The sequence below is a fragment of the Lichenostomus cassidix genome, chromosome 1, assembly GCF_008360975.1.
Source record: "Lichenostomus cassidix isolate B80296 chromosome 1, HeHo_3.0, whole genome shotgun sequence".
NCBI lineage: Eukaryota > Metazoa > Chordata > Aves > Passeriformes > Meliphagidae > Lichenostomus > Lichenostomus cassidix.
The window spans coordinates 18,772,230-18,786,342 of NC_139479.1; the positions used below are offsets into that span (position 1 = coordinate 18,772,230).

General features: G+C 38.2%; 1 protein-coding gene across 6 annotated transcripts in view; it reads left to right on the forward strand.

Moving 5' to 3' along the window:
* The window catches only part of ARHGAP6 (Rho GTPase activating protein 6), a 319,510-nt gene that overhangs the window by 286,889 nt on the left and 18,508 nt on the right, over positions 1–14,113 (forward strand). For all 6 annotated transcript variants that reach the window (XM_085052175.1, XM_085052184.1, XM_085052223.1 and 3 more), the window contains 4 exons: positions 4,221–4,416; positions 7,470–7,525; positions 11,184–11,334; positions 12,541–12,689. In XM_085052175.1, the coding sequence (XP_084908301.1) occupies positions 4,221–4,416; positions 7,470–7,525; positions 11,184–11,334; positions 12,541–12,689 (552 nt within the window). The remainder of the gene's footprint in view (positions 1–4,220; positions 4,417–7,469; positions 7,526–11,183; positions 11,335–12,540; positions 12,690–14,113) is intronic.

Genomic DNA, 14,113 nt, shown 5'->3' on the forward strand with positions numbered 1-14,113 from the left:
GTGATTGATATATATAGGTATACTTAACATAATATAGCTCTAACTTGATAATAAGTCTAACCAGCAATCCCTATCCTAATATTAATAAAAATCCTCGTGGTCTAACTCTCATCATATCCTCAGTGGTAAGTAAGAAGTTGTCAACTAGATTTGTACCAGGGTCTTTAAAGGATGCTTCTGCATGCAGGCTATGAAGATGCCTTTGACAGCAGAACACAGTGTGGTGGTTTGGGGGTGAATATTAATCTACTTTTAAGATTGACCATTTTTTAGCATGATTCTGTTCCTTGTAAGTAAATTTTACACTCTGAACTTTCCAGTGCTACAGTTAATAATAGTAGAATTTTTTTTGCTCTTGTTACCAAATAGAGGTTCTAGACTTTACTGCTTTTTTACTTCATTTGCAATGGAGAGATAAAAAAATCGCATAATAAAATGCTTCAGGTAAAATCCTTATAAGAAATCTGAGCAAAAACTTGAAGTACAACGACAGACTCTGGAAAAGAAAATACTTTCTTAGGAGCTTCACCTTCTTTCATCCTTGGAATAAAACCTACTTCATAAAAATGCTCCATTGGGCTCTTCAAGCCAGGGTTTAAGAGGGGTAGAACTGGAGTAAATAGCAAGTTAAAAGAAGGCATGTTCGTGGGGCTCCTTGTTTTTCTAGCTGCCAGCTGAAGTGTGAAGTGTCTATATTCTGTCTGCAAATAGCTGAAGGCATGATGTTTGTAGTCTTGTATATGCATTAATGCACCTCTGTTGGTCTGTGTAAACCATATGAACAGGCAGTTGTGTTCACACAAAAGTGCAAAGTAACTTGACTAAGTATGAAATAAACCCGTGAAGTTCTTTCAGAATCTGGCAGTCAGTGACAAAAAATAAAAGTTCACTGTATATACTCATTGGCTTCAGAACCATTTTTTATAGGAGGGAAAGATAATTCATGTGTCCAGAGATGAGTCATCTGCAGTTCTTTTTATGAAGTATGAAAAGATTTCTGACATTCATTTGACCAGTGAGCAAGCAGAAGGAACATGGATCCTTTGGTACATCCAAAGGATAGAGCTCCCTCAGGACCAAGTTCCTAGAAGCCAAGGGAGGGTTTTACTTGTTTTGTTTGGTTGGATGGTTGGGTTTAGGGGTTGGTTGGTTTTTTGGGGTTTTTTTTTTGGTTTTTTGTTTTTGTTTTTTGGGGCTTTTTTTTGTGTTAATACTGGGATTGCAGTTTTTCAGCATGCTGAATTGGAACCTTTAGTCCACAGCCATGAGGATGCAGTAGGATATGGTTCACCTACAGAGAAGTAAGACTAGACTAAGGTGGGCAGTGTGACATGAGACACGTGGCATTTTCACTAGGGAGTGAACTTACCTAATAAATGTCACGAATTGTCAATTATTTGACATTAATATCAACTCACATTCCATAGCTTGTCGGTCTATAAAATTCTATTTATCAGCGCACTTACTCCTCTCCCCTGAGCTTTTTTAGGGGATGGTAAGAGAACCTGAACTTACCTTTTATCTTTTGAGCACTGTTGCACTGTTTGTTTTCAACTGACAAATGCGTACAAAAAATTTAAAAATTACTCCTTAGTACATGCAACTGATACAACCAATTTGTCACAAGAATCTTGCACAGACACCTGGAGTGCAGTCCTCTTAAACTTAAACTGGAGGGATTGTTTATCACTGCATCATTCACTTCTTTGCAACTGTGACATTCACTATTGTGTATTCCAGTGAGCTTTCAAGCACTCAGCTGAGACTTTCACTAAGAGACAGAAGGTCATGCTGGCTGCAGAGCTCATGGTGTGAGTGCTGTGGTTCTCTCTCCTCCAGCAGCTTGACAGAAATCACTGTTGCTGCATTTTCTCTGTAGGATTTTTGCCCAAGGGTTGGAAGTTGAGACTTCATATTCCACTTCTCCTTCATGTTTCTGTGTGCTTAGCTTAAGACTTTCCCAGTTTGTTTAGGTTTTGAACTCATCATTGTGGAGCAGGGACTGGTGTTCATTATGTGCAAAGGTAATGCCTGGTAGGTAGATAGAACTTGATTTTCTTTAGTTGCTGGGCACTGTAGTCCAAGTACCACATGTGTGTTACCAGACCTGGAGCAGTGGGCAATGGTGTGCATAGTCCACTCCACTGTTCTCAGCAGTCAGGTAGGTCTGTCTGAGCCCAGACTAATAGGTCTGGCTGAGTTTGAGCTGGATTTCTGGAGTATGTTGGTAATGTTTTCCTGGGCACTTTATAAAATCAGAGCTGGCCTGGACTTGGTATTGCCAAGCAGTGACTTCAGCCACTGAACTCAAGGTCACTCTTCTTAAATCCAGCTCAGTGTTCCAGTTAATCCACAACTTTGATAAAATGCCGAAGGCCAACGGCGAACTGACTGTATTTACATCTATTTTAGGGATCTGAATCCGACTTAAGTGACTCTGATAATGATTCATGAGGTGAGGATGCTTTGCAGACAGGCAAGGACCAGTAAAGGCAGGGTAAACAGGATGGCACCTGTTGCACAGGAGCTGCCTGGGGGCTGAGGTGGTGAGGGTGGTGTTAGGATTTTCAGTGCCAATCCATTCATTTGATGTTTGGAATCCCGAACTCTTAAAAAAAACGAAATAAAAAAATTGTTCAGTTGGAAATTTACACACATGGATCATAGCCAGAGGTTCTTGTTTGGTTTGGAGGGTTTTTTTGTTTGTTTGTTTTTGTTTCCTGTTGGCAGGAAATGGTAAAAGGGAATCAAGCAGATGTACTTTGGGGAGACATCAGAAATAAAGGTCAAAAGTTGCATTCTGAAGGATCTAGTAATTGTTTATAGTAATGTGGGTAAAAAAAAAAACCTAAAAAACTTCACTGTACTTCATTTATATATCTACCATGAGTTACAAGAAACAGAACTATACCTATGAGTTAAATGTTTTTTTTTTAAAGATATTATGAACTAGAAATTTAACAATTAATTTGAAATCTTGGTGGACTTTTTGTGAATTTTGCCTATAAGTTGGAAACCTTCACAAAGTTCAGTTGGCTAGGCTGATGGAAGAAAATCCTTCTAGAGCTTGAAATTCCCTTGTAGGCAATTGTACAGCTCTCATATAATAGACGTAGAGTTCTGACTAGCAGTCTATAAATTACCTGTCAGCAAAACAGTGTGCTTTTAACAAACTGTAGTTGTCAGCAAAGTTTTGAGTAGGAATTTACATTTTCTTAATTATTTCTTAGGATGACATGCTGCATCCCTGTACAGTACATTTTATGTTATGGTAATATTTATGCTTTGTTTCAGAAAGAAAGTAGTTTGCAACAGGTATTTTTAATAGGAATAGAGCCTGAAATTTTTCTTTCTATTTTATTATTATTTGTAAGCCTACATGTCCCCTAGAATTTTTTTGCCTCATAAGTTTAATAACAATTGAGAGAATTTGTAGTTTTGAAGTGACAGTAATCTTGTGGCTTGAAAAAAACCCCTTATTTTTCAAGTGTGAGCACTGAAACATGCTATGAACCTCCTGCTGCTTGTGCTGCCTTATCCTTTACAGACTCTTGAACTTCTGCACCTTGCTGTACTCCAAACCTGGCTTTCAAAGCTTTCATTAGAATTTTAATGATTTTAAAATATTAAGATACATGAAGTAGAATTATTTAAAAAATATTACCCCTCAACTTCTCTAGTGTATCTTTATTCTATGATAATGTGGGATTATTTCAAACTCCACAGCTGTATGTATTTGTGATATTAACTGTTAACTCTATATGGTGTATGGTTGTAAATAATTTTGCATCGTTTCACTGATACAATGGTCCAAGCTACAGAAGAAGTAGGCAATCAGATTTAAAAATGTCTTTATTATCTCCATGCACGTGAATACAGTACTGCTGAGGTGCACCCACCATCCATGATTCATCCTTGCCCTGCAGTATGAGCAGGCTTACAGCAGTAAAAAGATGGAGTGAGCGAGTGGAAAGCATTTAGTTTTTTCAGTATTTTAGTTTGTATTCCTTTTATTATGATAAGAATAACATCGGTATCTTTGTGATTTCCCCATCCATTACACTGGTATTACAACTCCATTAATTTATAAAAGTGTTGTAGAAAATTGTATTTTTATATTAGTTTGTTGAAAAACTAGGTAAGCAAAGTCTTTGTTGGACGTCCTGTGACGCTGAGATTTCCCCAGCCCTACTGATTGTTCATGTGTGTGTATTTTACAGGGCGCGATGTCTGTGGACTCTATTACAGATCTTGATGACAATCAGTCAAGATTGTTGGAGGCTCTCCAGCTCTCTTTGCCAGCTGAAGCCCAGAGCAAGAAAGAAAAGGCAAGAGATAAGAAACTAAGCCTGAACCCTATTTACCGGCAGGTTCCTCGCCTTGTAGATAGTTGCTGCCAGCACTTGGAAAAGCATGGTAAGAATGTTTTCTTTTCCCAGGAGTGGCAGATGTATTTTTACTACAATATAAATATATGCCTGTTTGGAGAAGCAAGTATATGCTTCCAGTTGCATCTTTGAAAGCCAGACATTTTCCCTCTGTTTTGCCTCTTGATAAATATACTGTCTCACAAGTAATTACTTAGATGGTAACTTCCCAAACTAAAGATCTATGCTACAAGCTTGCAGACTGACCCATAGAGCATAGAAGAACCCATAGAGGTTCTTCTTGGAGGCCGCTCATCTTAAACTGGGGTACTCAGCTCTGCAGAAATGGCTCTTCACACCCCACAGGTTTACCTGTACCTTGAGAATTAAAAGTCAGAAATGCGCCAGTCAGTCTGGAGTAGTTTTTCACAACCAGTGGATCTTACAGTGTGAGAGCTAAATGAACTGTTTACACTGTAGTGCAAGACCCTTGATATTTGAAGACGGAGGCTCAGAATAAGAAAGAATTCCATGCTAAATATATATTAAGCTCCAAGAAGCTTCTTCCTGTTCACTGCAAGGCTTGAAGGCTGAATACTCAGTTTGTCTCTGGCTTGATTCCTCGTGACCAGCCTTGGGCTCAGGCCTGCTCTCTCTGAAGGAAATTACAGACTCCTGCCAGTATTCTTCTCATGTCTTCAGGATTGTCCTGACACAAACCTCCCACAGCTTTATGTAATGCAGGAACAATAGTCAATCTATGTATCTGTACACCATCTCTGCCAAAGCATCTTAGTCTTGTAAAGTTTTTTAATGATAATTGAAATAACTTGGCCACAGCAAGATGGAGTTATCACATGGCCAAATAATAAACAAACCGTAAAATAATGGTGACTGCAGCAGCAAATGATGTATTTGATGCTAATTTCATCAGCAAGAAATCATTTACTGACTCTGAATGAAAGGCTTTTGCAGATGAGAGACTTCAATTTAAACAACAATGCTGAGCTTTCACAATCCATAATTGAAAACTATGTTCCTTAAAAATGTTCAAGGAGCACTGCAAAAGATAGTCATTGTTAGTCTTTTACAGAGATTAGATACCATGGCTGACAAGTAAGTATGGGATGATTAAGTTTGGGATGAATGACTTCCATCCCTTTAAGCAAAGGTAGCTGAGTTTGGAGAACAGAAAAGTATCTGAGTCAGCCAAAAAAGCCATCCAGCTGAGTATCTTTTGGATACTGTGATTTTATGTCACTTGATCATCTGTAATAATTGTTTTAATCCACTTAACCCACAGTCATAACAAAGATTCTTTTCTATATGACACTTTTGACTAAAATACTTGCTTTACATTGAAGTTTGCTTTTAAAGGAGATTTATGATGTGTTATTGTGCATTATTTAAGAATGAACTATAATATACCACAATGCAATAATCCAATATAGTCTGGGGCAAATTCTTCAATTTTCAATTTAATCTGCTATCCACAAGACAGTCATTGAAACTGAGGGAAATTTAAAGATTGTAGAAGATGGACACTGTAGCAACATCACTCCAGGCTGTATGATGGCCAAGCTGCTGATTCTGAAAATACTTACCCGTATGCATAAGTCCTTTAGGTCGATTTTTCAGCAACAAATCACCAGCAGTTTCTGATGAAAGTTTTAAAGGATAATTTTGAACATTATATGACAAAAAATGGTTATGTTTTTAGACATAAAAGCCCCTGTCCTTATTCACTTTCCCTATTTTTCATGGGATCATGTCCCAGAGATATAAAGGCTTGACTTTTTGTAGACCTGCAGTGTGGAACAAAGACTGTATGTTTGTGTAGGAGTTGGTAACCAGCTTGCAGGTTTTGCCCAGTGTGGATATCTCCATCTCAGATGATTCCCTGCCAGTGTGCCTGGGTTTACTAAATGACAGTCCATCAATGTAACTTTCTGTTAACCAAAGAGAGAAGGTTTAAAAAGAGGAGTTGAGACTATAAACTAAAAAGCAGAATCGTATCTGAATTTCTCTGATGAAATTCTGTTACTCCAAACACTGCTCAAGGTGACACATCTCCAGCAAGCAAGTGTAGCCTAGTGGCTATCAAAAGGCATTTGTTTCACAAGGTTATTTTAAATCTCCTGTATGTCAGAGATGAGAGCTGCAGAGTAGCCCTTGTTAGACCACAAACTTCCAAACTTATAGATAATTTCATACTTTTTGCAAAAATGTATAAACGTGTAAACGTATTTAATGTACACAGCATCTTAAGGCTCTAAAATTTCCACTCACATTGTCATTGCTAAAGACCGTGTCACCTCAAACTTTTCAGGTTCTGTTAGTTTGCAAGGTATGTCCATTCAAGAACCATATTATAATTTGTTGTATTTGTAGTGACTTTCTACAGGGCTAGAAGAAGATTTGAACTGATTTCTTATGAAATAGCAGGCAATATCAATTTCCTAATCACTTTAAGTCTAAATGACACACTTCTGCACTTTGCCTAAAGTACAACAATGCTTCTTTATAGCTTTCCCTCTATATAATAGCTGTTCCTACCTTATAAACTGCACAAACTGACTGTTAAAGTTCTTCCCTCTCACAGTCTGCCTGATTGCCCTATTTATGTACCTTTGAAGGAAGCTCTCAACTTTGTCTTGACAGGCACTTTAGAGCCAGTGAGTAACCCCAAACACTGACCGTTTCCTGTATCCAAAGACGCAGCTCAGTGCCCACATATTTAGTTGTTTTACTGCCTATTTCCTTTGATGTCAGTCCCTGAAGTTACACCTCCAAACCCTGAGTAGTGCCTCAGCCTCTGCATACCTGTATTCCTCATAGCAGTGACACTACCAAAGTGGCATCACAAGAAATGTCAGAAAGATGCCATTTTGCAGATTAGGCATGATCCTTAAAAACCACAGTGGGTGGCTTTTTAATCACAACCGAGTCTTGCCTCAACATGGTAAGTACCAGTTTGTGGAGAAATATGTGGCTTTTTTTGATTCTTTTAAGTACACACATAGCTCAGAATGCTTTGGTTCAGTGCAATTTTCAGGAGGAAATTGAACAATAAAACAGTGCTGTGATGTGTTACACTTGCAGGTCTCCAGACAGTAGGAATATTCAGAGTTGGAAGCTCAAAAAAGAGAGTAAGACAGGTGAGTGGATATGGATATGATTTTCCTTCATCAGCCATGATACAAACAAGTCTGATTCCTTTTGTTGTGATTTCTTCTCCATCTGTAGCATGGTGAAATTTAGGCTTTCTGGGTCAGTGACTTCATTGTTTTTTTGATGGTTCATAACAGGCCATTTCCAGTATCTTTTCCATCTGGTGAAATCCTTGTCAGGTTCTCAGCAGGTTAACAGGCTCTGTATGTTTTGCTCTGTAAAAGTAGCACAGGGTTGGAGATCCAAATAAACTACAGTGAAGAAATTTTCCAAAGGTCACACTGCAGGAAAAAAAAAATCTTGGCTGTTCCTTTAATCTCAGAAACAGCTGAAGCTCCCAAAGTAAACTCAAACTGTAAATCTTTTTTGGAAAACTCACGGTATGAGAAAACATGCAAGTACTGAACAATGTCTTTGACCCTAAGATCACTGCTCCTAAATATCACCTTTCTTTTACCCCTGATAGACTTCAAGGTCAGAGCAGACCTTTCCAAGTCTTAGTCTCAGCCAAATTATGAAAAAACAAAGATAGTGTACAATTAGGTTCCAGAGACAAAGTCAGATGTGGGTTTTACCCCCTAGATATACCCAAATAGATATTGCATTGTTATTCCCAGAAGCTGGGACTATATGTTGAATTAGAGCAGTGGAGTGTAGTGGTTAGTGTTTGCATGATACATAAGGAAGGGATAAAAAGTTACAGAAAAATACTGTTCCCAGGAAGTATAAGACTAAAAACATCAAACAGAAAAAACCCCAGAAGATCCCAGAAGTTCTAGATCTTTGCAAAAGGTTGCAAAAACTTCACAGTGTAATGTTTTGTCACACTGGAAAGTTACCTTGAATAGCTAAACGGAATTGATTTTGGCTGGTAGGCCAGTATAGCCTACTGATTTGTAGCTTATTCTCCAGCAGTTTCTATTCCTGTTAAAGTGGTGTAACACCAGGCTAAAAAAACATCTGCAGAGGCAGTTTTCAGATCAACACTGAACTAGATAAAGTATTGAAATTACTTCACATTTGTATTGCAAGTTTCAATGTCAAAACATATATTATCATTTAGGGGTGAGTACAATTGCATCATACCTCTGGGGAAAATGCAGAAATCTTCCATAATTTACTTGTAAATTAAGCCTTACTTTGAACATCAATGACTTTCACCACTTTTTCTTTTATTCTGTTTTCAGAAAGTGAGGAAATCAAGACATTTAGGTATCTATGTTTTTTATTACATGGACTAATTCGTTGAACTAGGTAAACTGATATATTTCACTAAACAACAAGGAAGCACCAGCTTGGCTCTTGTAGTTACAGTAATAAATGCTGTCAACATGAACACATGGGAAAGTCTGGATTCAATTAAAATTCCACTCATTTTCTGAACCATAGAAAGCCAAACCCAGCACTCAGATTTTGGTGTGCTTTTGCAGCTGTTCATTAGTTTTTCTTGTGTAGAAAGTAAGCATATTTTGTTTTCCTTCCTTCCCTAGTTAGAAAATGTCCTGTTTCAACTGTAGTTTGTTGCAGTAAATACATAAGTAAATAAACGCATGTGCCAGTGGGGTTTTTGATTGGTGAGCAGCAAGAGAAAATCTAGAACACGTGCATCTCTTGCAAACCACCTCCTTCATGTTCAGTGGGGTGTAGGAGAAAGATTCCTGAGCTCATGTTGGCTCAAGCTGGTAGATCTGGTGCATCAGGATGCCAGGTAGCATCTTGTGCCCAGAACAGATGCTCAAGCAGAGCATTGTTGCCAGGGTTGGGGTGGGCAACCCTCAGTGCTGGGCCTGGTGACATTGTGGCAGCTTCAACCCAGAGGATGAAGAGTGAAATAGCTGGAGCTCTGTTCTCCCAACCCCTGTTCCAGCACCGATGTCCTCATCTCTCATATCATAACATTCAGTGGATGCTGTAGTTCACCAGGTGTATCTTCCAGAAGTCTGAACGCATTCCACGTGAATGGAGTCTGAAAGGATTAAAGTTGAAACTTAAATTATACAGTTTTAACAGCCATGATGCCTGGGCCTGGAATGTAGCTGCATCTCACCAAAGCTTATAAGCTTGGTTAGTGGATATTTGTAGGTCTCACAGGATATCAGATCAGAAATGTCATATTCAAGATTATAACAGCAGTTTATGATTTAGACAGCTATTAGGGAAGTCTGAATTCCTGATGTAGTGCCAATCTTTTTCCTCAGCTGCTTTTGAGCACTAAGTGCAGAAACAATCTTCTGAATTGAGGTAACTTATGGTGCTCCACAGGGATGTTCTGCATTTCTCACCAGTCTGGAGAGTAGAATTAAGATGGGAATGAAGTCCCCAGGTTGGCACTGGAAAATCTTTGACCCTAAATCAAAGCATAATCCTACATAAAGAACATATTCTGGTCTTCACAGCATAATTTTTCATTATTAGTAATGACTGATATTAATAATGTTAGAAGTAATCTTAATAAACTAAAATGGAGGCTGTGGTTTTTAGTGAATACCTTTCACACCCATTATAAAAGCACACTTTCAGCTGAAAACACTGGATTTTCACGCTGTACACACTCAAGATAGATTTGCACATGATCAAGATTTGCCACAAATTATGATAGGTATATAGTTTGCTAGTGACAGCTTCTTTCCTGTTTTTGGTGTATTTGTAATGTTCCTAGTGAAGAAACCTGATACCTGAAATTTCCTTGTTTATAAGATTTTCTTATAAGCTGTAATCACTCTCTGAGAAGATGGGTGTGACATCGTAATACCTCATAATGTTAGCAAAAGTACAAATTTCTTCTAGGAAATAGTTTTAAAACCTCTTGACTGTTCTCAAAATGAAAAGAGAGTAAAAGATGGGGTTGTCAGCCTGAGGAAAGTATTCTGCTCTTGGTGCTGGAAAATCCCTCCAGGACAGGCTTTTATCTTTTCATCAGGTATCTTGGATTTGGGTGAGGGTTTTCTTCTGCCTTTGGGAAGTGTGATGCCTTTGAATTATACAGAATTTGTCTGAGGACCATAGTGTGAGAAAACCCCAGTAATACCTTGTAATGATGTTAGCTTGCTGTTTGTGAGCTCCGTAATGATGATCACTTAATGAGTATAACTAGATTAGGAAGGCAGAACAAGGTGTATGTGGATGAATGCTGCCAAGTCTTAGTGAACCTGTCTGCTTGCTCCCTATCTTCACATAGGGTCTTAAATGATAAGTGTGAGTTTGGTGGATATTGACATTATCTGATTAATTTTTTTGTACAAAATTGTAAATGTTGTGAAATGCAATTTTAGCCTTTTTGGTTCCAGGGATAGTGGAGTGAGGTGGCACAAGAAAGCCTTTTTTGCAATTTTCCTTATTCTCTTTGGTTTCTGCCTTTGCTATGAATCTTGCATTTCTGCAAAAATTATACTTGGACACATTTTTTCATACAAGAGTGTCATATATTAGCTGGGAAAAAACTGTATTTTATTGCCATCTGGCACAAACCTTTAGTTATGTATCATGGAATAAGCAGCAATTAGACGTGAATTATATCTTTGACCTTACCAAAAGCTAGTCACGCTCAATCTTGAAAGTGAAAATGAGTAAATCTACTTCTTAAAAGATTTTCTGTGTTAATTGGGACTATAAGTGACTGTGGTTTTCTCTCATGATCTTTTTCAGTTACGTGAAGAGTTTGACCGAGGCATAGATGTTGTATTAGATGAGGAGCACAGCATTCATGATGTTGCTGCTTTATTAAAGGAATTTCTGCGTGACATGCCTGACCCACTTCTCACCAGAGAACTTTATACACCTTTCATCAACACTCTCTGTGAGCTCTACATCATCTTGATTTATCAATTTTCAAAGGCTAACCTATTTGAATTGTTTGATCTCTACTAATACCCTGCTTTTATTCTGTTGCTTTAATGCTCTAGCCTTGATTTGCAGCAGATATTTGTATGATATACTATAAAGAGTATAGTATATTCTAATATATGATAGTGTGTATTTATAATATGCTATACTATAGTGTATATATAATATAAATAATATATTATTTTGTATAAATTTACTGAGGTATTTTCTTGTTTTTTATACTGTGTAAATATAATCCAGAAAACCAGAACAACAAAGGTTTCACTAACTATACATATTTTTGCATTTGTAAGGATGTAATTCATGTTGTCTGTTAAAACCTGACCCTGTCATTGGTTCAGCAGTTCCAGGTCACAGACTCCCATTTGAGTCTCCATATCTTAAAATTTTTAGATCTGTCCACTGACCTAAATTCCAGCCTAGCTTCAAAAATTCAAGTTTCTTCATAATTAATGGTCCTTAAAGCCATCATATTAAGTACTGCCGATTGTATTCCTTAAGACCTGAGTGCAGACTCTCATGGATTTAGGAAAAAGTAAAGTTGTACCCTTCAAGCTTAAGCAGCTGCTTGGTATTATTTTCTTCAGATTCTCTCTAGCCCTCATGTGTGAGGTCCTGCCTCTGTCCCACCTTTGTCACTGGCTACCATTTAGATGGTGGATGGTTCAAGTGGTGGTGGGTACAGAATGTCTTTTATATCTCTGGTTGCTTTTCCAATCTCCCAGTACCTCTGCAAGATGAAAAATTGTAAGAAAACCAATTAAAAATGGCTGAAGCATAAACCTGACTGGAATGCTTGCCAGCTACTCTATATATCAGTAGCTATGCTGAAATGAATGGAGTAGGTAGAAAAGTAAGAAGAATATTTAGTGCAGTTACACGGAGTGTGAAACATGTATTTTGCTCTCTTATAGGATGAGAAAAGATCCTATGAACTTGTGACCAAAATGTTGACCAGTTAAGGCAAAAATCCCATAACAGTAATTGTTACACTTTTGATGTTTGCTTAGAGTTTTCTCTTTTTCTTCTGACATTGTAATGAAAATTATTCTTAAACAAAGCTATTCTTATACCTTCCTTTGGGTTGGGAACAGTATATTTGTTCTGCTTTTAGGTTAGTTGGAGTGGTTTTCTTAGAACATATTTTTTCCCCTCTTAGTATTAGAGCCAGATGAACAGCTAAGCACCTTACAGCTTCTCATTTATCTTCTACCTCCTTGTAACTGCGATACCCTTCACCGGCTGCTGCAGTTCCTCTCCACAGTAGCTGGCCATGCAGAAGACACCAGGGACAAGGATGGCCAAGAGGTAAGTCCTGCTCCCTTGTGTCCTTTGCTTAATTCATGGTCTGAAAAGAGATCTTTAAAGCCTGTTTTCAGACCATGAATGGTGGCATAGCCCTGAAAGATGGGAGAGGTTTAATCTGCACTTCTGCCATTTAGTTGTTTACTGTGTTCATAGGGCTGTGAAAGTTTAATTTTTGTATGACTGAATCAGTTAAGCATCTACCACTTCCTTTGGGAGATTCACAGTGTACCAGCCTTGCTTTCAAGAACAGCTAATGTCATCCATCTTTCCCCCACTGCCTTGTTTTATCCTATTATATTCTATGGAAAAAGTACTCAGAAAAGGTCAAGCATGCAAGAATATGCTTTTTCATTTTCCTTTCATTCTCTGTTGTTGCTTTTTTATATGACCTTTGGACATAGCAGTTCACTTCTTGGTTCCTTAACGTCCTTATGTGCACAGGGTAGTGAAAAATGAAAAACAGAGGACAGGAACTCCAGCTGTATCCTTGCAACCAACAGACTTTATCACTAGCTGGAGTCAGGGTTCATCTTTGCCTGTTTTTTTTCTGTCCTCCTTAACTGTTGCAATCTGAACCAAATTCAGTGGAGAGTTTGGTGTGCACTCAGCCCACAGAGACAGGAATGCCCACAGCTGTGGGGCTGAGCTCTAGCCCTGAGCCTTCTCACCTGTGCCCATTCACACTAGAGAAGACTGAAAATCCAGTCTTCCCATTTCCTGCCAGGCAAATGCTTGAACTAGCAGGCTGCTGTGCAAAAGGTGGCAACTCTCTTAACTGAGTGAAATGAATAGAGTCTGTACTATTCAAAAATTGTACTGGTTTATCTGTGGGAAGGGCTTCTCAGTCCCCTGAACTGCAGCAGACACTACTTCTGAGGTTATTTCTGAGACTCTTCTGGAACTCTTAGAGAATTTTGTCTACCAGATGGAAAATCTGTCTGATTTAGTCAAATTTGGACACCTTTTATAGTTGTCTGGTTTTAACAATTGGAACTTTTAGTTTTGCCAAATTTCTGCCTCAAGTCCAGTGTGTTGTCTGTGACTTCGAGGCCTATTTCACTTTTAAATCCACTTTAAATGCTATTATTTTTGTTCTCAGCAAGGAGTTGATAAAAAGCTATATCACTGTGATGAAAAGCATTTAGAAAGAGCAGCCTGTAACAGTTTTACTGTGCTTAAAAACATGTGTAAGCCAGCTAGGGTCATGGTCCCCCTGGTCCTGCAAAGAGTTCTGTTGGTTCAGGAATGTACCCAAGAGGATCTTACTGCAGGGCTAGGGGATGCTGCTTAACAGAGTTGATTTAGGTCCAGTTCTACATCAGCTTTGCCACAGGTATTTTGGCAAGGCAAATTTATGTAAGCTATCTTGACAGTATTGTAAGCATCAGGAATATTATGTGCAACTGGATACCTTTTATAGATAA